Source organism: Euleptes europaea, chromosome 8 (assembly GCF_029931775.1).
Source record: "Euleptes europaea isolate rEulEur1 chromosome 8, rEulEur1.hap1, whole genome shotgun sequence".
Taxonomy (NCBI): Eukaryota; Metazoa; Chordata; class Lepidosauria; order Squamata; family Sphaerodactylidae; genus Euleptes; species Euleptes europaea.
The window spans coordinates 68,473,217-68,498,216 of NC_079319.1; the positions used below are offsets into that span (position 1 = coordinate 68,473,217).

The 25,000-nt window shown below is 40.8% G+C and overlaps 1 protein-coding gene across 3 annotated transcripts in view; it reads left to right on the forward strand.

Moving 5' to 3' along the window:
* ATP9B (ATPase phospholipid transporting 9B (putative)) overlaps positions 1-25,000 on the forward strand; it is a 233,069-nt gene that overhangs the window by 169,604 nt on the left and 38,465 nt on the right. For all 3 annotated transcript variants that reach the window (XR_008933488.1, XM_056854816.1, XM_056854817.1), the window contains exons 13-14: positions 12,734-12,894; positions 23,651-23,793. Coding sequence is in view for 2 of the 3 variants with exons in the window: in XM_056854816.1 (XP_056710794.1) it covers positions 12,734-12,894; positions 23,651-23,793 (304 nt within the window). In the remaining variant the exon portion in view is untranslated. The remainder of the gene's footprint in view (positions 1-12,733; positions 12,895-23,650; positions 23,794-25,000) is intronic.

Sequence of the window (25,000 nt, forward strand, 5' to 3'; positions counted from 1 at the left end):
ATACTGGCAAACCACCTCTGTTAGTCTCTTGCCATGAAAACCCCAAAAGGGGTCGACATAAGTCAGCTGCGACTTGACAGCACTTTACACACACACACACATACTTTTTACGTAGATAAAACCTAACCTTAAAAAAAATCACTCATTCCAAAAGAGAAAAAGATGTTTTATAGGAATTTCTACCCTCCCCACTGCTCCTGAAAATTTCCATTGGAAAACCTGGAGGGAAAGTCCTTACTCTTCCATGCTATACATTTTGAATGAGTAAATCTTTTATCTTTTAAAGCATTTTGCTCATTTCAAAGAAAACATATTTCATAAGAGGGGTTTTTCTGTTTGTGCACTTCCCAAAATTTTCCGGGGGGGGGGGGCTTTTTTCTAGGCCTTCACATTTCTACTTACATTTGAAGAGAGCATGTATGCTTGCTTTTATCACATTCTGCACTATTATCAAGGAAGCATCATTTTATCAGAGGATATTTTTTTTGCACATTTCCAAGTTGGAAAATTTTTGATACGTCGATGGATATCCTTTTAATAAAATACATGAAATAATGTAAGCTGAACCAATCTACAATCTGGTGCAGACTGAGTTTGTTTTCAAAAGACCCTAATACTTTGAGTTTATTATAGTATATGCCAGTACAGCACAATCACACATTTCTTTTTGCTGGGAAACATTTTTTGTAGTACTAAAGGCACAAATAGCTAAACCCAAGTGAATGCCAGAATGAACATCAGCACGTGTTCTATTCCAGTTATCTGAAGGTGGAGACTAGTGTGGTAATGCCTATTAATAGATCAAAAGTAAAATATGTTCTAGAGAATGCTGTAGCTACTCCGAGACCAGAAAATCTAGTAATGATTACAGTTAATAGAATCCAAAACAGTGACTATATTGAAGTGTACAGTTAAGCACTGAAGCAGCCCTTTAATTATAACGCTTTAGTGTTTCTGAGCCCAGTTTAGAGTAAATTGAGGTTATAAAGTCATTTTCCATTTATACTATAGGTGCAGTTGAGGTGTGGGTAGTAATACCTTCTTGAATCAGGTGGAAATTAAGTTAGGTATTGCTACCCACACCTCAATTGTTTTTGACTACATGAAAAGTCAGACCCAAACTTTTTCACTATTTTAAAAATGTATGACAAAATATTTAGGACGTCATTACAAAATTACTACTCACACCTCAATTGTTTTTGACTACATGAAAGGTTTAGATCCAACTTTTTCACTGTTTAAAAATGTAGAACAAAAAAAAGACAATCACAAAATGTAGAAATATTAACACACAAATAATTCCTGCTGTTGTCGAAGGCTTTCACGGTCAGAGTTCATCAGTTCTTGTAGGTTATCCGGGCTGTGTGACTGTGGTCTTGGTATTTTCTTTCCTGACGTTTCGCCAGCAGCTGTGGCAGGCATCTTCAGAGGAGTAACACTGAAAGACAGTGTCCTTCAGTGTTACTCCTCTGAAGATGCCTGCCACAGCTGCTGGCGAAACGTCAGGAAAGAAAATACCAAGACCACAGTCACACAGCCCGGATAACCTACAAGAACTGATGAATTCCTGCTGTATTTCTTACAAGTTGCCATGATTTTGACAGAGTCTTAAATCTGTGATTATCAACATCATCACTATATCTAATTCTGAACTAGGCCCTGGATGGTGCATCTTTAAATCCACAGATAGTGCCATGAACAAACAACATCTTTCTACAAACCCAAGAAAAGCCCTAGATTTGCAGAAAAAGACAACATTTAAACATGCATTGAGGGGATTACAATCCCCTCAAATAATTGAAGCAGATGCTGTACCTTTAACAAATGAATGCCCTCTGAGATCTTAGTAGCCATGTTGGAGTTGCTAGGCAACCACAACACTATTAACAGCCTTTAAGCCTTGGTTTCTGTCAGTAAAAGTAATCATCATTGCCAGAGCTAGCTGCAATCACTGGGTGACTTTGTACCATGTGACTTACATGACTCAACCAGCAACCATCTTGCAACTCACTACTGTGCGATAGCAGCCTCTGTATATTCTACTTCACATCCTTTTCCTATTCTTGTTCATTTCTTAGTTTCTTATTTTATAGTTATTTCATCTGGAAACAGATTTTTAATTGAAATATTTTAAAATTTAAACAGTGTTTCTGTGGATACGTGCTCCATGTGGATATGTGCTCCTTTTTTCTGTTACATAGAATCAGGAAGTAAATGTTGACATTCAGAGGCGTTTTGCCATTGCCTGCCTCCGTGTCACGACTCTGGCTTTCCTTGGAGGTCTCCCATCGAAATACTCGACAGGGTCAACCCTGCATCAGTATCTATACCAGAGTATAAAATGTAATGTGTGTAGCGGATTACAAGTCTTTAAGGAGCCAGCATTCCTGTTAAACAGGGAGGGACCATGAAGGAACAAGCATTATGGTTAAAGCATAAGGGCCAGATAAGCAGGTTATTCGAGTCATCGGGAACTCACCCACGGGAATGAATCAGCCCTTAAGAAAACGGTTGTGAGAAAGGCAGCAGGTTGGTAGAAGGGTTGTGAGCACTGCCAGCGGCATTTGGAGAGGTAAGTGTAGTGCAATCTCCCAAGGGGGATTTCCTACAAAGGGCAACTGAAAAGACTTGTCTAGTGAGAAGGAAGTCAGAAAGCTGGAGAGGGGAAAGACATGTGAAAGAAGAAGAATACGAGAAACCCCTCTGCCTGCCGTGTGTTGAAGTCTAGCATATATGTGGTTAATATGCTTCATTGGCAAATATGTGATTATAGATTGTACATGTAATTTTATCATTGTGCATGAGAACTTTAGACATATAAAACCACTGTGATCCAAATGGCTGAATTTTTAGGAATGAGCAAAACTTTGCAAATCATACTTTGCGGGAGACAATAAAAAAGTATTTAAATCATGTTTTAAATAATTAATAGCTAGGATCCCTCTATTGACAGAGAAATGGTTGATTCCATTCGTTCACACATACCACACATTTCTACCCCTTATTAAAGCCATTGGCTCAGGCAGAGGAAGGGGCAGGGCTGGAGGCCCGTGTTCCAAACCTGCCCCCTGCTTCCTTAAACCAAACATAGCTTTTAGGTGTTGAGGGAATGGTAAAGAACGTTTCCTGGAAACAAACTGTTCATCTTTGTGGCCTCCTTGCAGTCCCTCATGGGAGCTGTGCATGCACAGGCCAGCCTGCACATGCGCAGTTCCCATGGAGGAGGACCACTCGATGAACAACAGTTGCAGGTAAGCAACACTGTTATCCTCCCCTTCAAGTTCAAAAATTATTTGATGACAGAGAGGAGAGGCAGCAGTTTCCATCGCCTGACAAGGTCTCTGTTAGTGGTGGTTGAGCAGCTCAGTGGTAGGACAGTTGTAACAGACACAGCAGTTTACATGTGTTGCTATGAAGAAAGATGTAGCCATCAGTTTACATGGTGGGAAGAAAACGGCTGTAGTTAGGGAACCTATTAGGGTTAGAATTAACCCTCCCCCTGGTAAACACAGCATCTGGAAGGAGAAGTAGATTTTGCCCTTTGTCAGTTGAGTCCTAGATTGCAGCCAAGTCAGCCCTCGAGCTCTGGCATGTTTGTTGGTTACGAGAGAGTATATTGGAGATTGAGAGAATGGCATAGAATCTTAGGAATTAACATTTCTGTCTCTGTGTATCAGTATATCTAATTCTCAATGTGGCCAAATCTGTGGTTACGTAAAATTGGGAGATTGGAGCCATGGACAGACAAAAGACAGATCTTTCTACAAACCTAAGAAAAGTCCCAGGCGTGCAGAAAAATCTGAAATCTAAAAAAACCCAAACTTAAAAACACAAAACAATAGAAGCAGCACCAGTAGCTTTGAGAAACAAATGCCCTCTATGGCTATTACTAGGCAACCACAACAGTATTTCCAGATGAAGCCTCGGTTTATGTCAGTAAAAGGCAGGGGGGAGGGGGAGAGCCCTTCCCGGGGCTGTTTTGGCCTTTGACAGAGGACTTATCAGGGCCAGGTAGGGTTGCCAGGTCCCTCTTTGCAACCAGTGGGAGGTTTTTGGGATGGAGGAGGGTAGGGTTTGGGGAGGGGAGGGACTTCAGTGCCATAGAGTCAGTTGCCAAAGTGGCCATTTTCTCCAGGTGAACTGAGCTCTGTTGGCTGGAGATCAGCTGTAATAGCAGGAGATCTCCAGCTAGAACCTGGAGGTTGGTAACCCTAGGGCCAGGCCTGGCAGCAACATCCCAACAGCTTGATACCACACAACCTTTATGACCTATCCAGGCCCAGTTGCTTGCTACTGCTCAGCAAGTAATATATCCATCCTGAAACCTTTACTAACTTGATTGTATCCAATCTGGGAACCTTTGCAAGTTAGCCCAGGAAGGGATTGAAATTTATAACATGAGATACAAAATGGATATGAAGAGGGAGTGATGAAGAATTAGAACTTGAAACAGCTGTCTTCCTCTTCCTCCCTGACAAGGGGAGCACATCAGAATATAACCAACAGAGAAAAGTCTCTGACCTGCACCTGTAAAACAAGAAGATTTGACAGAGTGTCAGACGTGGGACTTCCATAATCATAATGATTGCATCTCAGTGTTTGTATATAGTTGATTTAAACTTGCTTTTTTGGCATGTAATACATTTTTGCACTTTGTTATACTCCATGTGCATATTGGTTTCTGTGTATGATTTTGTACTACTACTGCTCAACAGCAGCCACCAGAAAAAGCCAGTGTTGTGTGGTGGCTAGAGTTTCAGGCTTCAATCTGGGAGACCCAGGTTCAAATCCTCACTCTGCCATGTAAGCTCGCTGGGTGACCTACCTCACAGGGGCTTTGTGAGGATAAAATGGAGGAGAGGATGTCAGCTTCTTTGGGGTCCCCATTGTAGAGCAAAGCAAGGGTATCAATGGAGTAAATAAGAAATATAGCTGAAGGTGGGAACAGGAAAGGGGAACAGGAAAGGGGGAGAGGCTATGGGCACTTTCAGGGAAGGGAAAAGAAGAAAGGGGGGGGGATGAGATGCCTTTTGCAAGTCCTTGAGGGTTCCCCACTTGTAGAAGAGTGTGTTTTGAAACCTAATTGTGGTGTTGAATTAATGAATAGTGCAGGCTTGGCTTATAGAGATGTCTTTCTTTCGATGTCTTGTTGAGCAAGTGAGTTGATGGGGTTTAGCGGTTAGAGTGATGGACTAGGATCTTGGAGACCCAGGTTCAAATCTCAACACTGCAGTGCACTTACATCAAAAATCAAAGCAGCCCGAGTTTGTAGTTTTTGAAACCTCCACGGTCATAGGCTGAGAAAGTTCTGGGTTACATTTAGTTAATGCTGTCAGCTCAATAGATAAAGCTGCTATTCTTGGTTAGGAGTTCAGCAGAGAAGGGAGTACGCGGCATGATCAAAGTATTGATTAACTATATATGTGTGTATACATATATACACGCACATCTGTAGATGAGTGCATTGTGTGTCAATAAACCTTTTTTTGTGTGTGTGGCTGCATGTGTGAAGAGAGTGACTGGCTAGAGAAAATATTACTGACACAAACATGCTACATATGCAAAAAAGGTGGGCCTCACCTTGTATATACATTGCAGTATATTGTAGTTTGAAACCATGGTTCTCTCGAATAACAAAGTATACTGTAAAGTATTACAGGAATGGTATTATCCTTGGGCTTTGGGTGAAGGGAAAGTTGTTTGCTTGCAGCATTAAAAGAGACTTCGCAGTTTAAACTCGTTACCATCAATCTTGCGCGCCCTCTGCTGTCTGAAGTTGGTTATGTCAGCCGGTTTGGACCTTATTAACAGAATTTTTCGTGACCAGGTTTTAAGTAGTGGTAAAATTTTGAATTTTAATTCACAACTATATATTATACAGGTAATCTGTGAAACCAATGATGGGAAATTTAACTGAAATGTTACTGGCGCTTGAATCTTTGAATTATGAAAACAATCTTTCAAAAGAAATTAGAACAAAAATCTGCTTGTGAATATTTTGTTTAAGACTCAGGTATCTGAGTCTTGCAGTCTTGCAAGATAGCTGATACCCTGCAATCAAAATTCTGTGCTAATACGTATTGTGCAGTTATTACCAGTATGTCCTTGTATATCCTTTTTATGTTTTATATGTGTCACTGCTATTATCAAAAAAACTACATTTTCTGCTTCCTCCAAGGTTGTATTTACAGTCTATAGGCAGAAAGATTTCCCCTATAAATCAGTCTCTCACACTGTAACAAGTGTCAGTTCTGTGCAGCTTACATGCTGTTCAAAGTAGATAGAACAGTATAGAAATATAATCTTTGTAATTAAACGGAATTATGTAGGCAGGGCTGTGTTCGGATGCCTCCAAGGCCAATGTTATATACATTATGGTTCTGAGCACCAGATTTGACTTATTTTTTTCCCCAGTTGCTCAGTTACCCTGGATTTTCCCCCTCCTAGAACATTACTTTCCATAAACGGATAATAAAGTGTTATCCAGTATATAATGGGGAAGACTTGCAACAGTAGTATGTCTGAGCATGGGAATGTCTCCATTGCTTTCCCTTGCGATTAAACAATTGTAACGCCTCAGGCAAAATAAAGACTATGACAAATAGATTTTTTTTTCCATGGAATTTCTTATTTTAGGTCTTTTCCTTGCTTTTGTGAATACTAGTCAAAAGACAGAAAGGGCTCTTGGACTGTACATGATGTGTTGTGCATAAATTTACATATTGTTTTGTATCAACCAAGCATGAAGTGAGAAGAGTTAAATAGAAGAGATGCATAGAGGAGTAATTGCCATTCATTTTGTTAATTAGAGTTATAATCTTAATGCTAGATTTTTACATTTACTACCAATTCAGTGTTGGTCTGTATTTTGTATGAGCATTACCAGAGTAACCTATAAAGGTAATACATTTCTATATACTTGAGAATTGTAATTAGTTATTATAGTATGGGAGAGATACAAATTAACATTTTCAGTGTAGTCGTAACATTCTTGTTTTGGTTGGGGGACTTTTAAAAATAGAGACTTTTATTCAGTTTATTTTTAAATAGAAAAATCTGCCTCTAATTACAGTTCTCTGTTTTAATAATGCAAGTGTGTGTGTGTGTGTGTGTGTGTGTGTGTGTGTGTGTGTGTGTCATACCATACACTATAATGGGCAAATAATTCTAAAATTTCTCCCCAATTATTGTAGAACTACTTTTTCTCCATATGGAAAACCTGACCTTTTTTACTTTAATCTCATTCTAAAGGGAAATAGAATAGTAGCTAAACTTTTGTCTAGTAGACTGGACTGCGTGCTTGCTACCGACAACTGAAAAGCATGCATATGCCTTGTGTTTGATCTGAATTTTTAATATTCAAAATATTCTCAAATATTGCAGTGCAAATATCCATGGAAGTCACTGGCTTGTGTTATCAGTGTGGAACTAGTTTATTCTGGTAATTCACATTTAAACAAGTCACACATGGGACAATATTTCTGGCATGTGTTAGTTTCTATACTAGAGCGATCTGACATAAGGGACCTTGCAAGGGGATTAGTGGAGACATAGCAATTATACATTAGCTCCATCCTCAAAAAACAAACATGCCTTGGATCTCCTGCAGACCCTTAAGCACTTTGTGAACTTTTGATGTTGCAGGAATAATGTTGTAAGAAACAGTTACTTGTAGAACTGATATTGTAGTGTAAGAATTTTTTATGGATGAATATTGGCCATTTATTTAAGCATGATTAATTATTAGTACCTGAGCATTTTTAAAGAATATAGTGATATCTCAGGATAATTTGGAATTTCTAAACTGTTGCATCTTAAGAGAGTTTTCTGGAACTTTGCTTCTAATAGTGGAAACTTTTTGTATTTAAGATGACTTAGTCATATCACAATAGCATTGCATTATATATATATATATATATTTACTACTGAAGTAGTGAAAGCTATTTCAGTAATTTGAAAATTAAGCAAGACAACTGATATTTTCTTGTTTAAGAAGGACAATACCATACTTACCCTTTATTGTTGGTATAAACCATTATTTTACTAAGAACGATTAGCTATTTAAAACTTGGTACATAAATTAAAGAGGAGCTAAATGGATATGTGATTGTTGCCATTAGTAGCATTTTAGATTATACAGGCAATTATTGTGTTCATTATCCTAGAACATCCCCTTTGCAAAACTATTGTAGTTGTCTTAGACATTATGTACAAATTTTCCCTGGGAGATTAAAATTTCCAGTGGCATATTTGATTTGGTTATCACAGTTACTTGAAATAGAACAAATATTATGACAAGAAGGAAAAAGAAGGTATTGAAAGTTGCAATAAATGCTTTAAACCCTCAGAATAAAATTTAAATTAAATTTATCTATTTTCTAATGAAGTCATTTACTTTGTTTATGGTAATTTTAAGCAGGATAACAGGTTTTCTTAGCCATTAAAAGATTAATTCCTCTTGATAAAAGCACGATATTGAGAGATGCAGACAAATAGCAGCTTACAAATTTAACTTCTGCAGATGCGTGTTGTGTTTCATTTCTTGTTGGCATCTATGAGAGTATGTTTTACTTTGTGTACATAGCAGAAATGATAAGGTGATGTGATAGATTTGTGTCTGGGGGAGAAGAATTTATCATGCTTGGCCAGTCACTTAAACAAAAGGACAAAATTTGCTTCTTGAGAACTTTTTAACAATATTTTTAAAAAGTTGTTTAAACTTATTGAAGTGTCTCTAAACCTGTGTTCAGATTTGCCATCTTCAATTAGGAAAGTTTTTATCCTTTTAGCTAACTACATACGTTTGTCCAGTGGGCTATGTATAATGTTTGGGCCCATAAATGCCTTTTTTCAAAGGAAACTTTGTATTCATTTTTGTCAGGTTTTGTCTTGGCTTTTACAGTGTCTCAATGCTATGATGCAGCAAGAAAAGTGTGAGGTACTGGTTATGCATATTGCAAGACAGTGATTCTTTATATTATTACAAAAAAGACCAACTCTAGAAGGCCAGATTAAATCATTCCTTTCACTTTTTAATGGGATTTGGATGAATAGAGTAAAATATGCACTTTGCATTCATTGATAGCATCTTTAGGTTGAGGTAATTGAGTCTTTTTTCCCTGACTGAATGAATAATGACTTCATCTGATCCTTAGCGAGGCCTGAAACTTAGACTGCCTTTGTCAATGCAAAAAGATCTGGGCTTTGAAACATGCTCTACTTCCCTGGCTTAATTTTTCTTCATTTTAATCCAGAAACCTATTTTTCTCAATAATTCAAGCATAAACTATGTAGTAGTTGAAGCAGCGGAAATTGCAAGATATTTGTCCTCGTTGAGCTGCTTTTTAAATGCAGTTGATAAATCAGCCGCTGTGGTCTTCAGCTGCCTAGTTCTCAAGGGAAGGGACGGCCCATACACAAGCAAGAATGCTGGAATTTTCCTCATTGTGTGTGTGTGTGTATAAAAATATATAGTACAAAGTGTTTCTCTTCTTGAAGTATTATGCAGTATTAGTCTTTCTGACAGTGGACTAAACATACCAAGGTTTTGCTGGGGATATTTCCCTCCTACGGCAGTCTCACATTCTCTGCTGTCATAATAGTATCTCCAAGTAGAGCGTATCACAAATAGTTGCATGTGTGTGATCTACCATGGGAATAGTATAAGTATTGCCTTTGGAAAAGAAGCATTTGAAATGTAATTGGTGAAAGATAGGATCTTCTGACAAGTCCTTGGTTAATTGTCATAGTTCGCTTAAAAAAAATCTTTCCTTCTCCTTTTAACTTGAATCTCTCTTAACTGTTCTCAAACTTGCTCCTTGTATAAGAAGTTAAAATAAGGAGCATGTTGGGAAAAGAACTGGAATGATTCCCAACATGTCATCTTTCGTTAGTTCTTTGCTTCTGCTGAGTTTTGTAGTCTGGGTCGCGCTTCACAAATGTTGGGGAGGTGACTTGTAAATACAAGATATCTTGCCTTGAATTTGGATCCATCGTGCTGTGGCTCATGACTTCATAATGAGGAGGGACAGCTGAGACAGTCAGGCAAAGCAAGTGATTGGATCCAAAGATATCCTTCCTCATTTGAAGGATGTCTTCTGCTCATGGTAGAGTTGTTTTATACCCTGATCAAGAAAGTGAAGCGAAGTACAAACTCGTCCTACTGTTTGTGCTTGAGTTTGCACGAGAGTTTGAGAACTGATGTAGAACCTATGTGCTATAGTAGTATGTGAACTCCCCCCCCCCCCCCGAGTCATTGTGGAACAGTGCTAACTGCTGTTTTCCTTCCGCTCATGTTTCTTTGGAGCCACTCTGTAGCCTTTTAAGAGAGACTGTACAGCCTCAAAAAAATCCAGAATTTGATAGCTTCCACGCTAGCTAAATTCAGTACTTTTGGAGCACTGAAGTTCTTGGTTTATTTGTCTGCGATGTATCGAATTCATAGCAGAAGAGTAAAACAAATGTGTGTGTGGTACAGATAAAACACAATATACTGTTAGGTGCAGGACTCAGTTTCCTGAGATTCATTCATTTTTAAAACCTTAAAATACATGCATGATGCTAGAAAATGCTTGGGAGTGGGTGGGTAATGCCTTCTTAAATCTCAGGAGCATCACAGAAGGAAAAGTGGGGCTAAATATGATGTTTGCTGTTCAGTACCCTGCATTTCTCTTTGCCTCTCCCTGAGGTGTAGTCCCAGTGTATAACTGGAGGATACTGCAGCGTTGCTTGAATTTAAACAGGGCTGTGTCTGGGCCATTGCCTGGATAGAAGACCTCCTGGGGATCCTAGGTAATGAAAAAAGAAAGGTGGGGTATAAATGTAATAAATAGGACTAGTTGAACCAAGATGAATTATTTAAACCTTGAAGAATAAATTATGCAAAATAAGAACTAATGCAAATGTGCTTAATTTGACTTTGATTTATGCAAACCACATAATTCAGCTTTTCTTGGTTTAGAGTTTGAATTGCAGAACGTTACCTGTGTTTAGCTTACAGTATGCATAGCCACAGCTTAAACCTGTTCCCTTTCTTCATAATTCCCATACTGGAAAGGCTTGCAAAGGATTGGCCTTCCTCAGAGCATTGTCTGGCTGGCCATAAGCTCACCGTAGTCCGTTTGTTAAGGCTTATGGAGATATAAATCCACTGTAGGGTGTGATTCAGTTCAAGCTAAAGTCCAATCAAGAGATTGGTGTGATAGTACTGGCAGGAAACCTCCAGAATAAGGGATTCTTTACTAGGAATCCTTTTGGTCCTTCAGGAGGTATATGAGATATAGCACTCCCCTACTCTTCAGCAAGATTGTCTCTGTACTCTTAGCAAAAGTACCTGTCAGCTGTAACTTACAAGGGCTATTTCAGTCACAATTAAATTTCCCAAATGGATATTTTGTCTCAGCGTAGGTCATGAGCACACAAATAACTGTCTCCGATTGGTTAGTGCATATTATACTGCAGTACATATGATAAAAGCATGCATACATGTGTGTGTGTGGGGGGGGAATGAAGGTATACAAAAATGGCAACATGAAATTTTACACAACAGTGGTATCTGGGTAAAGGTAAAAGTCCTCTGTGCAAGCACCGGGTCATTCCTGACCCATGGGGTGACGTCACATCCCGACGTTTCCAAGGCAGACTTTGTTTGCGGGGTGGATTGCCAGTGCCTTCCCCAGTCATCTTCCCTTTACCCCCAGCAAGCTGGGTACTCATTTCACCGACCTTGGAAGGATGGAAGGCTGAGTCAACCTTGAGCCAGCTATCTGAAACCGACTTCCGTCAGGATCGAACTCAGGTCGTGAGCAGAGCTTTTGACTGCAGTACTGCAGCTTAACCCTCTGCGCCACAGGGCTCCGACGGTATCTGTGTAGTGTCCAGAATTTTAATTTTTTTAAAGTGTACCCTAAGAAGTCAGCAGGCTGGGATGGAACCCTAAACCGTACATCCTAAGGAGAGTTACTCTAGTCTACGCCCATTCATTTCAAAGGGCTTAGACTAGGGTAACTCCACATAGGATTGCTGTGTAAAAATGAGCTTTTGGACCTTGGGAATACCAGTCATGGAGGGATTGCTCTGGCAACACCCTTTTGTACTTTACAGTGGCGCCCAGCGGCATGGTTACTGGATGCCTTATGCATCTGAAAGGCAAACCCAAGATGTGGCCTTATAGCCAAGAACTATATCTTGCTATAGATCATGATGGGTCTCTGTTAGTTTGTCACTAGCAGTAGAAAAGAGCAAGAGTCCAGTAGCACCTTAGGTAAAGCACCGGGTCATTACTGACCCATGGGGTGACATCACATCCTGACGTTTTCTAGGCAGACTGTGTTTACGGGGTGGTTTGCCATTGCCTTCCCCAGTTGTCTACACTTTACCCCCAGCAATCACCTTAAAGACTAACAAAATTTCTGGCAGGGTCTGAGCTTTCATGAGCCATAGCTCACTTCTTCAGATACAGATGGAATGTGAGTACATTATATCTGGGTAGTTAGTCTTTGACCATTGAGGAGGCAGAGATCTGGGCTTCTAAGATGTAAGATCTTTTAAAAAGGCTGCCCTCTTTTTTGTATCACCTCAGATCATTTTGAGAGTACAAGTGTGCTTGGAATCATTATTTGCAATTAAAATATTTTTGTCAGTAACTTTTTCCCCCTAACCTTGTACACTGAATAAGAAAATAGCAATTGTCTGTTCATTTTCTTCATTACTGACTTTATGTTGCTTTCTTTAGGTTGGTTTGCTGGACCTTGAACTGAATCAACTGACCAAAGCACTGTTCTTGGCTCTAGTTGCACTTTCAATTGTCATGGTAACCTTGCAAGGGTTTGTGGGTCCATGGTATCGGAACCTTTTTCGGTTTCTCCTCCTTTTTTCCTACATAATCCCTATCAGGTATGTATGAGAATGAGAGAAAAACAGAGATGTCTAATTTCACTGAATGTGGCTTTTTTTGAAATGTACCTCCAGTTCTCATTGTGAAGGAAATTGATCTTATCAGGAAGCTGCGGTGGGAGAAGGTGCCAACAAATCTGCTGATTCTGAAGGGATCACTTTACAAAAAAGCAGCGCTATTGTACTTTTTGGTATAATGTTAATCTTGTTGGAATAATCAGTGTATCTAATCCTTTTACTTGTATTAACGTATTTAAATGGGTGCACTATTTGGATACTAGAAAATATTGTTTCTGGTATGTATATTTGAAAGGATTGTTTGATTTACTTCGGAATATATAATGTTTTTTATTTCTTTAGCCAAAGCATTATGCATCAAAACATAACTCATTGGATTATAGTCCTTCATTGTAGTTTTACAGACTTTATTCGCAGTCACAGACCATCAGATTTCCAAACAAATCAAAGTTAAATACGTACATACATAATTAGGGAATAATAATATAAATAATAAAAATGAAGCAGAAATTAAAACTGGGGTAAAAAGATAAAATCCTCCAAAATACACATAAAACAGCGCAGATTCTAATCACAGATTGATTATTCCAGAGCCTTAAGCACGTTTTGGCTTATTTTAGTTTCCAGCCAGGCAAATCTGGCCATAAAAAGGTAAAGGTCCCCTGTGCAAGCACCGGGTCGTTCCTGACCTATGGGGTGACGTCACATCCCAACGTTTACTAGGCAGACTTTGTTTACGGAGTGGTTTGCCAGTACCTTCCCCAGTCATCTGACCATACTAGCAGATAAATTTGGTATTGTATCTGACCAAAGGAGTGCCAGATGATGTTTTCTTAGAGGTCTGGAGCAGTCCGCTAACAGAGGAATCAAAGGTATATGATCGTATAACGTGTGCTGAAAAGAACGTGTTCAGTAGTTTCTAACCCATCCTGGTTGCATATACATTTTCGTGCATCCATTGGCCGTTTATTATACATCCCTTCAAGAAACTTAGAGGGAAGAACATTATATCGAAGGAGCATAAAAGCCTTACGGTATTCATGGTTTGTAATATCTGACAAATAAGGCATAATAATGTGCCTAATAAGCAGGTCCTTTCTGAAGAGAAGATTCTGAATCTTATTTTACAGTGTTTAGGCTGTTCTGGAGACCACAAAGAAAAATATCTTCTAAACAATTTGTTTATTAAGCATTCTGACTCCAACCCTTCAGATCCTTAATTGTTGTGATGACTTAATTTTTAAGTCGGTGCTTGATGGTTTATAGTTCAGATATTTATTTGTTAGATTTTTATCCCGCTCCTCCCCAGCCGAGGCCGGGCTCGGGATACAACTCCAAGCGCTTGTGAACAATCTTGGAGGAGCCCTCATGAACACCCCTTTCCCCCTCACCTTGCATACCCACCAGAGAATTAGTTATTTCCTGGTTTGTGGGAAACCATGCTTTTTTCTTACCGATGAATCAACAAGTTGTGGTTTGTTCTTGCCCTAGAAACTAGGATTGCAAATAGGGAATCAACCATGGGTTTCAAACTGTAGTTTGCTGATTCAGACATTCGATTTGTGTTCAGAGAGGAGAACTAAGCAAGTTCTTGGTGTGTGAGTAAAGCCTGAAGTTCTTTACAGGTTCGTTCACATAGCATCAGATGGGTGACATCTGAAATCAGTCAGTATTTCACTCTTAGATTACATGATGATGAAATGATGATGTTATTCGTTGAATCCTCAGTAGTGCGCCAGATGCAAATAGCACAACTGATGCAAGCAAACGAAAAAACACACCAGTCTCCTGAATTTACCAGTTGCTTTGAAAGCTGTATCGGGCCAGACCAGAATGTAGTTAGCCTATTCAGGCCTACATGGATTAGTAGAAAGAATACTTTTGCGTCTGTAGCTCTTGACTGAGGTGGCAGCCTCCTTGGCTTTATTGAAATCATTCTTTTGCCAAATTTGCCTCCCTCCTTTCTCTTATATTTAGCGGATATAAAAATTGGCCTGAAACTTAAATGTATCCTGAAGGCTCAGAAAATGGAAGACGCATAAAAAGAATCTGGAGGGGGCTTAATTTCACTGAAGGATCACAATGGATTTGCTCAGTGCTTGTTTTCAGTGCCAGGGTTTTGCTCTGGTATGCACGAAGGGAATGCCACTTAAAGCGAGCGCCTTTGAGCATGTGCCTTTCCCTCCTCTCTGTTTAATAACTAGGCCCCCGTGCACGTGGGGTGGGGAGTAAGGACTACCAGGGCAGTGGGTACAAGTCCCAGGCAATTTTGAGCTCCACCAAATCTCATTTTAGGATTTAATTGCAGCGCAGCCCACATTCCATAGAAATCACTCTTCAGATTCCTTTAATGTTTAATAGCTTGAATTTTTCAGGTCTGACTTGTGATTTTTGAAGGTTGAGAGGGTTGGCAGTGCTGTCAGATAGGTGAACAGAGACAGTAACTGGACTTAACACCCCTCCAAACTTATTTTGTTCATGTGAATCACTACATGGTAAATACTTTTTTCTCCTCTCTAGGAAAAGTAGCAAAAAACATCTGGGTATACTGCCAGTTAGTACGGCTTCCTTCTTTTTTAGGCACATTTTGTATTTTGTTTTTAAAAGAAGGCGGTGCTGTCAAGTCGCCACTGGCTCATGGTGACCCCATTCAAGGGGTGTTCCACCCAGCCCTCCGTGATGGTCTCCCATCCAAATTCTAATGGTGGCTGACCCTGCTTACCGTCCAAGCTAAGCTGGGCTATTCAGGCTTTTTAAAAATGTCACTTTTTCAACTTACATAGGCAATGGAAGTGACATATAAATATGTGCTGAACAAATGCAGTGCAGATGCTTATTAAAGACTCTTCTTAAAAAGAAGAAGGAGTTGGTTTTTATATGCTAACTTTCTCTACCACTTAAGGAAGAATCAAACTAGCTTACAATCCCCTTCCCTTCCCCTCCCCACAACAGACACCCTGTGAGGTAGGTGGGGCTGGGAGAACTGTGACTAGCCCAAGGTCACCCAGCTGGCTTCATGTATAGAAGTGGGGAACCCAACCCGGTTCACCAGATTAGCGTCTGCTGCTCATGTGGAGGAGTGGGGAATCAAACCTGGTTCTCCAGATTCACATCCACTGCTCCAAACCACTGCTCTTAACCACTTCACCACATTGGCTCTTGTTGGGTTGGATCTTATGACTGTTCTGCTAACAGCGCAGCCTAATGCTGGCACAAGGAGCCTTGCACAGTCAAACAGTGGAAATCTTTCTTCACCGGCTCAATGTTCTTTGTGCTGAAAGAACACTCCACTATTAGCAGAAGGGAGCTGTTGGATTCTGTGTTGAAGGTGAGGGGGAGACCTGCAATATCTTTTAGGGCTGTTGGGGGGGTGGAATCGGGAAAATTTGGGTTTATTGGCCTTCCCCCCCCCCTCCCGAGAAAACCCGAATGCCAAATTTCCTATACCGGTAAAGGTAGGAATTCAGCTTTCAGTTCGGGATTCCCGAAAAATTCAGCCAATTAAACCCATTTTGCGGCTTTTCGCGGCTCCTTGGGGGCATTTTTGCAGGTAGAGGTCCCAAATTTGCAGGGTAGCTAGAAGGGACTCTCCTTGCAACAACTCCCAACTTTGGTAAAGATTGGGTCAGGGGGTCTGGAAGGGGTTGCCCCCATCCTCCTCCATTGAAATGCATTGGCAAAGTGGCTGTGTTCAGAAGCTTTAGTGTGATTTTTGAAATGTATCTCAATCGAGAAGCTGGGCTTTAAACAGTGGGAAAGTTCGCCCCATTTCTCCATAGAGATACAAGAAACCCTTCAAGAAACCCAAGTTGTAGGCTCTGTCAGGTCTGTCAATCCGTTAATCATACCAGTTAAACTCTTAAAAGGTGAAATTCCCGTTAAAATAAAATGATATCTCTTCCTCTTTAGCAGAATGGGAACATGAAGACTTAGTTCTGTTAGTGAAAACCTAGACTCCATCCAAGTCAGTAGTGTCTACTCAGACTGGCAGCGGCTCTCCAGGGTCTCAGGCAGAGGTCTTTCACATCACCTACTTGCCTAGTCCCTTTAGCTGGAGATGCCGGGGATTGAACCTGGGACCTTCTGCATACCAAGCAAATGCTCTACCACTGAGCCACAGCCCCTCCCCTTTGACCACAAAAAAGACTATGCTGGGGATCATAGGACCTGCATGAACAAAAGGCATGTGAAATGGGGGCTGATGTAAGGAGTGGGATTAGGTACGATTGAGTGAAGAAGCTGTCTGGATCCAACCTAATGAACAGCAAAGTTCTGTATTCATACTATGGAATGCTTCTATAATATTTTTAGGAGGAAATACAGCTGTTCTCCGTAGATAAAAGAAAATACAGAAGAATTTTTTTCTTATAAGTGGAGTATTTGGGGAAAAGAAATTGTATTGTTATCAGAACAGTAAAAAAAGCAAAGTTTTTTTGTAAACTTTGCTTATAGTGACAGAGGTGCTGTCAATTACTAGAAATACAGAAAAGAAAACAATGCAGTACCCATGGATTAAGGTACACATCACGCATACATACATGTAAAAGTAGCCTGTTCCTTTTTTAAAACCAGAAAAGCTACAGAGAAGCAGTGTGGAAAAAGGTGCTGGGCTGCCCATTCCTGAAAGGGGGGGCAAAGCTCCTTTGGCTCTGGTGTGACCTCGTGCCAGTGTAGGTGCCACTTTATCACAGAATAAGGTGCCGTTACAGGGGCAAACATGCTGGAGTCCAGGCGCTACCAGCCTCTGCTGCCAGCGCATTCCCTGCTGGCAGGGCTTACCCAGATGGGAAAGCCCGTGCCGGCATGGGGGAGGTGTTTCCAGGGCATTCCCAGGGGTGGAGCTATCTTTAGGCAGCTTCAACAGCCCTTTCATCCCAGGAACGCCCCCCTGAGTGGTGGTGGAGCTGCGCCACTTTTTTTGGTGGGGCAGCCTCGCTGTTTTCCATGGGGCATTTCCCCCTTTTTATTTTAAAAATGCTTTTTTCCCCTCCGTGGATCTATCCCCCCCCCTTCAGGATTTGGCTAAGTCTTTCCCAGCTTCTGTTTCTCCACTTCAGATCACATTCCCACATTGCTCTTAATCATGCGGCATTTCAAGCATGTTTGCTTCGCAAAGCAGAAAAGGGGAGGGAGTAGAAGAAGCGATCCTTTTTAAAGCAAGTACAGTTCTGGACTGTTTACTTGGAGATACAAGGGAAAACATGCAAGTAGCATTTTACCCAATTGATCAGTGAGAAGTAAATCTGGTCTTAGCTTTCAGTGTGCTTTCCAAAGTGTACAAAGACGCTTGGATGATTGATAAGCAATAGGCTTCATATTATTAAACAATAAAATGTGTAAGTTGGACTACTACCGTTCTAAGTCTTTGCACCGTCCAAATTTATTTATGTCCCCCCCCCCCCCACAGTGCACCCTTAGGTACAATCACACAGTAACTGACTACAGACCTCTTATTATCTCTTAGGAGTGTAGCTTCATTCTGGTTTTGATCCAAGTGTTGTCATTGAGGGCTGATCCTTTGGTGAGTTTGGTCTATGGTTTTCATCTGGAGATAACTCTCAGGAATGGTAATTCTTTCACCTATCTTTATTTTGTTTATTTAGAACACCTCTACCCACTTTTCCCCCCAATGGGACCTAATAAAGGAAGTGATTCTCATGAACTGGCAAGAACTGAAAGTTCAAACAGAATGTTAGTATAAATGAAAGTATCTCCCTACATATATTTATACAAGCAGGGAGGAGAGTGAGTGTGACTAATTCTGCTTTTGAGATCTGAGTCAAGTTGCTCCAAGCCTACTTGAGAAGGGCTGACAGGTTATTCAGTGGAGTGCCTAGCATCAGTGATAGAAGCAAGGGGAAATTGTGCCTTCAGCTCAGGAATTCTTAATTCAGTTGAATCCAGTTACTTTTTTATCCATAGTTGCCTTGTGTGCATGTAGCATGACTTTGGATCAGTTCTTTCAGTAAAGTAGTTGTTATAAAGAAGTTAGGAGCTATAAAGATAATTCTCGCCGTTCTCTGTAAGAACTTTGGCTTCTTTTCATTGATGCAGAGAAGGAGGTTTCCTTGTGCAGGGAGTATACATCTATATTCTAATAGCCAAATTGGCCAGATCTGAAGTTACTTAAATCTGGAGGCTGGACCCGTAAACGAACAAGACAGATCTTGCTACAAAACAGAAAAATGCCTCAGGCTTGCAGAAAAATCTAAAAATAAATAAATAAATGGGGGGGCTAAAACCCCAAAAATGATAAAAGGAGCATCTATAGCTTTAAGAAGCAGATGCCCTCATTAGCTGTTGCTAGGCAACCAAACATACTTGGTTTATGTCAGTAAAAGGCAGGAGGAGGGGACAGGGCCCTTTCCAAGGCTGTTTTGGCCTTTGAGAAAGGATTCATGGGGGCCAGGACCAGATTCATGGGCAACATGATACCATACAACTTGCATGACTCACCTGGGTCTGGCTGCTTACCAGTGTTCAAGAGAAGGCACCCTATGAAAGCCAGTGTGGTGCAGTGGTTAAAGTTTCAGACTAGGACCATGAATCCCCATTTTGCTTGGGCCAGTCACACATTCTAAGCTGAATGTACCTCACAGGCAGGAGCAGATTAGCCATTAACATGTCTTCCAGTGGGCCGAAAGCCTCTGCTCCACCTGGGTTGGGCCAGCCCCATGACAGAAGAGCTGAGCCTGACCTGCCTGCGCCCATGCAAGTCAAGAGAGGTGGTACTTGGCTGTCCCCCTAGGGGCAAAGCATCCAGCCTGCCCCCCCCCTTCCAAGGTGGGATGGGGGAAGTTGTGCCCAGCCCGCTCAAGGCAGGACTGGGAAGGAGGTCTTCGGCCTACTGCACCTGAGGCAAGATGGGGGAGGCAGCTCCTGGCCTACCTGAGCCTTGTACAAAACCAGGGAAACAGCGTATGAATGTGTATCTACTAAAGTTTTTTTTCATTACAAGGTTGTTTTGGGACCTTTATGAAGCTCTGGTAAAGACCCTTACCACCTGAATAATCCTCACACACACACACACATCCCAACAATTGCCGCTGTTTTTAAATTTGGTCACCCTAAGAGGAAGTTGCTTGCTTTCCAAGCAAGGCACATTCTGTGCATTAAAAGGCTGTAGCAAAATGAGAGTAGTGACTTAGCTCTGTGTCTATCATGTTAGAACCCTGGGTTGCAGTCTTCATAATGATCTGTGTAACCTTTCTCTAGATGTATTTGTTAAAAGGTTAGCCACATTGATCTGAAGGGGGGAAAGAGTGGTAAGGTTATGGCATCACGAAACAGAGTGGAAATAAGATTAAAATTCATGGATTCTCTCTCACTTCCGAGAACAGTCCTGATGCTGATAGAAGGGGGAGTTTCTCTGGCCCCACACATGCAGTACAAAGAGTGATGTGCAGAATGCTGCATTATTTCAGCTTACTAGAATGTAAGGTGAATCAGGAAAACTTTCTGCCCTGCTTCAGAGAGTGTTGTTTGTAGAAGCAACCATTTGGCATTGGCCTTGCTTTCAAAAAAAAAAAAAAGCAGGATATTTAAACTGTCCATGTCCTTATAAATATAATTGCTTGAGGTTTATCCATCTCTTTGTGAACCAACTTACTGCCTTTTGCTGGTCATTACAATTGAGATGACTTTCAAATTACAAAATGTTGTGAGGATGAAACGGAGGATATAAAAATGAGATATGCTAAAATCAGCAAAAATAATTAGCCACAAAACCATAAGTTGAGCCCAGTTGACGCTTGTCTTAAAGGGCTGCTTTTTCATATCTTCTAAAATATAACATGGATGGAGATGAGAATATTTCCGGAGGGAGGGGGGAGTTCCAAAAGGGAGTTCCTGCCAGCTGAAACTTTGAAGACAGCAGAACACCGAAAGGCTTCTACAGTAGTCCCATGTATGCTGGTAGGTTCATGTTGGAGGGACTCCAAAGCCATTCAGAGCTTTAAAGGTTGGACTCAGCACTTTGGATTGGTGCCCAGAGATGAATTTGAAGCCGGTGAAAGCTGGGTTAAAACTGGCATCGTAGTGACTAGCCAGTCAGCAGACAAGCCAACACTTTCTGAGCCAATTGACCTTTCTGGGAAATATTCAAAGGGAGCCCTGTGTAGAGTGTATTACAATAGTCCAGTCTGGAAACCGTCAGTCTGGCAATGGTGACTATGTAATAAAGCATCTATGAGTGTATCTTGCACAGTCTAATGGGCAACACTAAGCAAAAAGCAGGAAATTAGGCAAGCAAAGTTAGGGGGAAATAGTCTCTTACGCTTCCCCTTCAGTTCTTTGCTATTATGGGGTCAAATAATTCTATCAGAGTTCCCCTAAGGAATTTTATTTGGGCTAAAGGCAGCTGGAAGTTATTGTGCATGACACCACAAAAGTATTCTAAGTAAATCATCGGGTTGAAAGGATATTATTAGCCCATCAGGAGATCAACATTTTGCAGAGCTGGCAAGGTAGTGACTAACAGGGTAACAAACCATTATCTTAGGGCCTCTACCGATGATTTTTTTTTTTAGCTCAGTAATTGCACAGTTGTTACTTGTTTCTTGCGCAGGATCCTGACATCAGTCCTCAAGATTGCGCTTTTTCAGATACACCATGCTTTTTCCAGTATTAAAGATATAGTATCTTGTTACTGGGAACGTGCTCTTTTCTCTTCAGCTAACATGTCCATTTCAGTTGCCCTAATGTCATTGCACAAGTGTCTAGGCATCTGTGGGATATTGTCCATGATTTTGGACATATGACACTATTATTCTGCCACCTCACATTACCAGTTTCCTGTTTTCACCTATCACTGGTTTTTCTAGCAGAGCTCAAGGCTTGTGCTAACAGGTATATTCTTTTTTTAAAAAATCTAATTCTTGAGAGGTGGTATACTCTGATGTTCTGCCACTTAAGCATTGACGCTTTAAAAATAATAATACAAGTGGCAAATACCATCAAGGCTCCTCAGGAATCACGTGCCATTTGATGAAGACTTCCCATCTTTTATTTAGATCGTTGGAAGGTTTTGCTTCCAGTTTCCAGGGATGAAAGTCACTTCTGCATGGGCTGATTTAAAAAACAAAACAGTAAACATGAGCAGATTCCCCTTAAAAAGGTACCCTCTTAATTTTTACCTGGAGCCCCAGATTCATGCCTCTGATTGATGTTGGTCTCAATACAAGGATACCACTAAGAGAACCTTTTTTTTTTTTTTAATGGTCTGGAAAGGTCCCCAAAGGCACAAATATTGCATATCTATAAAAGCCCCTCTCGTTTTGTCTTGAGTCTTGCAAAAGGCTGGTGATGGATGAAAATGTACATTCAGAGTCACACAACTCTGAAACTTCCTAGAATATGGCACTGGTCCTTCAGTCCACAATAGCTGTTACACAAGTAAGAACACATTGTATTATTATCTAGCTATTATGTGAACTCTAGGGAGAAATTAGGGAATTGACTGAGATTTTTACTTATTGGACCTGTTTCCTGCATACAAGCTTACATTTGGAGACATCTAGGACGCATTTGAGTTTTGTCTGATTCTTGGTATATATATTCTTAGATTCTCAGCACGCTCTATGTGGTATCACTTTCATACACATGTGCTACTTCTGCTTAATAAATATGGCACAATTAAGGAGAAAAATAATTGCTTTAAACTTTAAAAAAAATCACTCCAGTTCTCTATGGCAGGCTATACATGTGTGTTCACGTAAGTGTTCTCTGTGTGTACATAATATATATATATGAACAACATATGTATGTTTCTACTGTGAATTTTTTAAAATAAAAGTTCTCAATGGGTATCTACTACTGCATCAGCACTGTGTCACAGAACATGGGGTTACATTGGCACTAGCCTATATGCCGAGGCAGATGTCTTGGATTGAGTTGCCAAGCGTAAACACTAACTGTAATTAATTATGAGTTGTTACATTTTACTGATAATTGGAAGGTTATGTTCGGCCAAGTTCTGTTGACTTCAATGACAGTGACAAATACAAGTTTCTCTGCACTGCATCAAAGTTAATATAGTAACTAAAATATAAGTAATGCTCACACTAATGTAATGTACTTTGATTTTTGCATCTGTGGAATGTCTGCTCTGGAGGACTTATACCACTACTTATTTGAATGCCCTCTATATGTGGAATCCAGGGCTAAATTTCTTGCCGGGTTGGTTTCTGGCCTTAATGCTTGTCTTAGTGTTGAGAAATTAGTATTTTTGTTAAAAGACACCCATGGGATTGTTTCTTATAGGACTTCCCTGTATGCTCTGGTGGCAATGAAAATAAGGTCCAATATGGTTGCTAAGAAAGCTGATCCTTCGAGTTGATTTTAATGGTTGCTAGGTCCCATTGGCTGATTGGGACACCACTGCAACTTTTAATTATTATTATTTCTCGGTATGCACCAATTTAGCATAGTTTTATTATGTATATCTGTTATTAATCCAGCATTTTATTAACCTCGTATTTTCTTTTATTACATATGTGTGGTATCCTGGACATGTTTGTAATGGCTTATGGCTAAATGCAAATAATGCTACTTACTTACTTACTAATGTACTTTGAAAGTCATGTGCTTTGGCCTGTAGCTTCAATACATAAAATGTTGATGATATTGTTTGTTTATATAAACTGAGTTCTAACTTTCAATTGTGGCAGGTATCTTCTTGTTTTCTGTCATTCAAGAGTGCAGTTGCTTAAAACTCAGGAGTGCATATATATTTTTCCAGCTTACGTGTGAACCTTGATATGGGCAAAGCAGCCTATGGATGGATGATTATGAAGGATGACAATATACCTGGGACAGTTGTTCGTACCAGCACCATACCTGAAGAACTGGGGCGTCTAGTATATCTACTGACTGATAAAACAGGTACATCTTAGAATAGTCTACTTTGAAATTTGTTCTGTGGATGAACTCTGCTTATAAATGCAGTTGGTATAATAAATGTAGAATAAATGTGGTGATCTTGATATTATACAAGAGTTACTTAAAGTTAAATGTTTGTAACTATGTACTTATGACCCAAATTAGCATGCAGTGTCCACTAAGAGATAAATGAAATTTTAGTTTTCACTTGGCTCTATAGAGAGCCAGCATAGTGTAGTGGTTAAGAGCAGTAGACTCTAATACGGAGAACCGGGTTTGATTCCCCACTCCTCCACATGAAGCCTGCCAGGTGACCCTGGGCCACTCACAGTTCTCTCAGAACTCTCTCAGCTCACACGGAGGCAGGTGATGGCAAACCACCTCTGAACGTCTCTTGCCTTGAAAACCCTACGGCAGGGGTGGGGAACCTTTTTCCACCAAGGGCCATTTGGATATTTATAACATCATTCGCGGGCCATACAAAATTATCTACTTAAACATTAGTCAACCAAGCCCCAAGCAAGCTGCTGCCCCAGATGACTCCCCCCCACCGGCATGGACAAGCAGGCTGGCATCCAACTGGTGGCACACTCGCCCACCTGGTGGCATAGGATGGTCTGTTGCACCAGCCGGGCATAGCCATCCAGCTGCATGCCGGAGTTGCTCCTGCTCTGCATGGTCGGGGCTGGATTATACAACCAGCTCCTGCTACCTCCACTTGCAGGGATGAAATGAAGACACACTGGCTAAGACCTCACCCCACCCCCACGCATTCTGGCCCTGCCCCCTTTAACCTCTCCATTGTCGCCACTTCCGCCCCCAGCCCTCTTGTAGTTCAGAGGGAATACGTTTCTCCATGGCCCGGGTGGGAAAGGGTTAACACAGTTTCTTGGTCGGTCCTAGCAGCTCCATAGCTAACAACTCTTCTGCAAGGAGGAAAAATGGTTCCTTTTCTCAGGAGGGGGCGGATCACCAGTCTTAGATTCTTCTGAGCTAGAGATCTGCCAGGACCCACAAAGGGCCAGACTAAATGATTTTGTGGGCCTTAAACAGTGGGCCTTAAACAGCCCCCAGGCCTGACATTCCCCACCCCTGCCCTACGGGGTCACCATAAGTCAGTTGCATCTTGACGGTACTTTCCACCTCCACCACTTGGCTCTATGTGAATGAAGCACATTCCAGTAACTGCAGATCAGAGGGCTATGTCTGA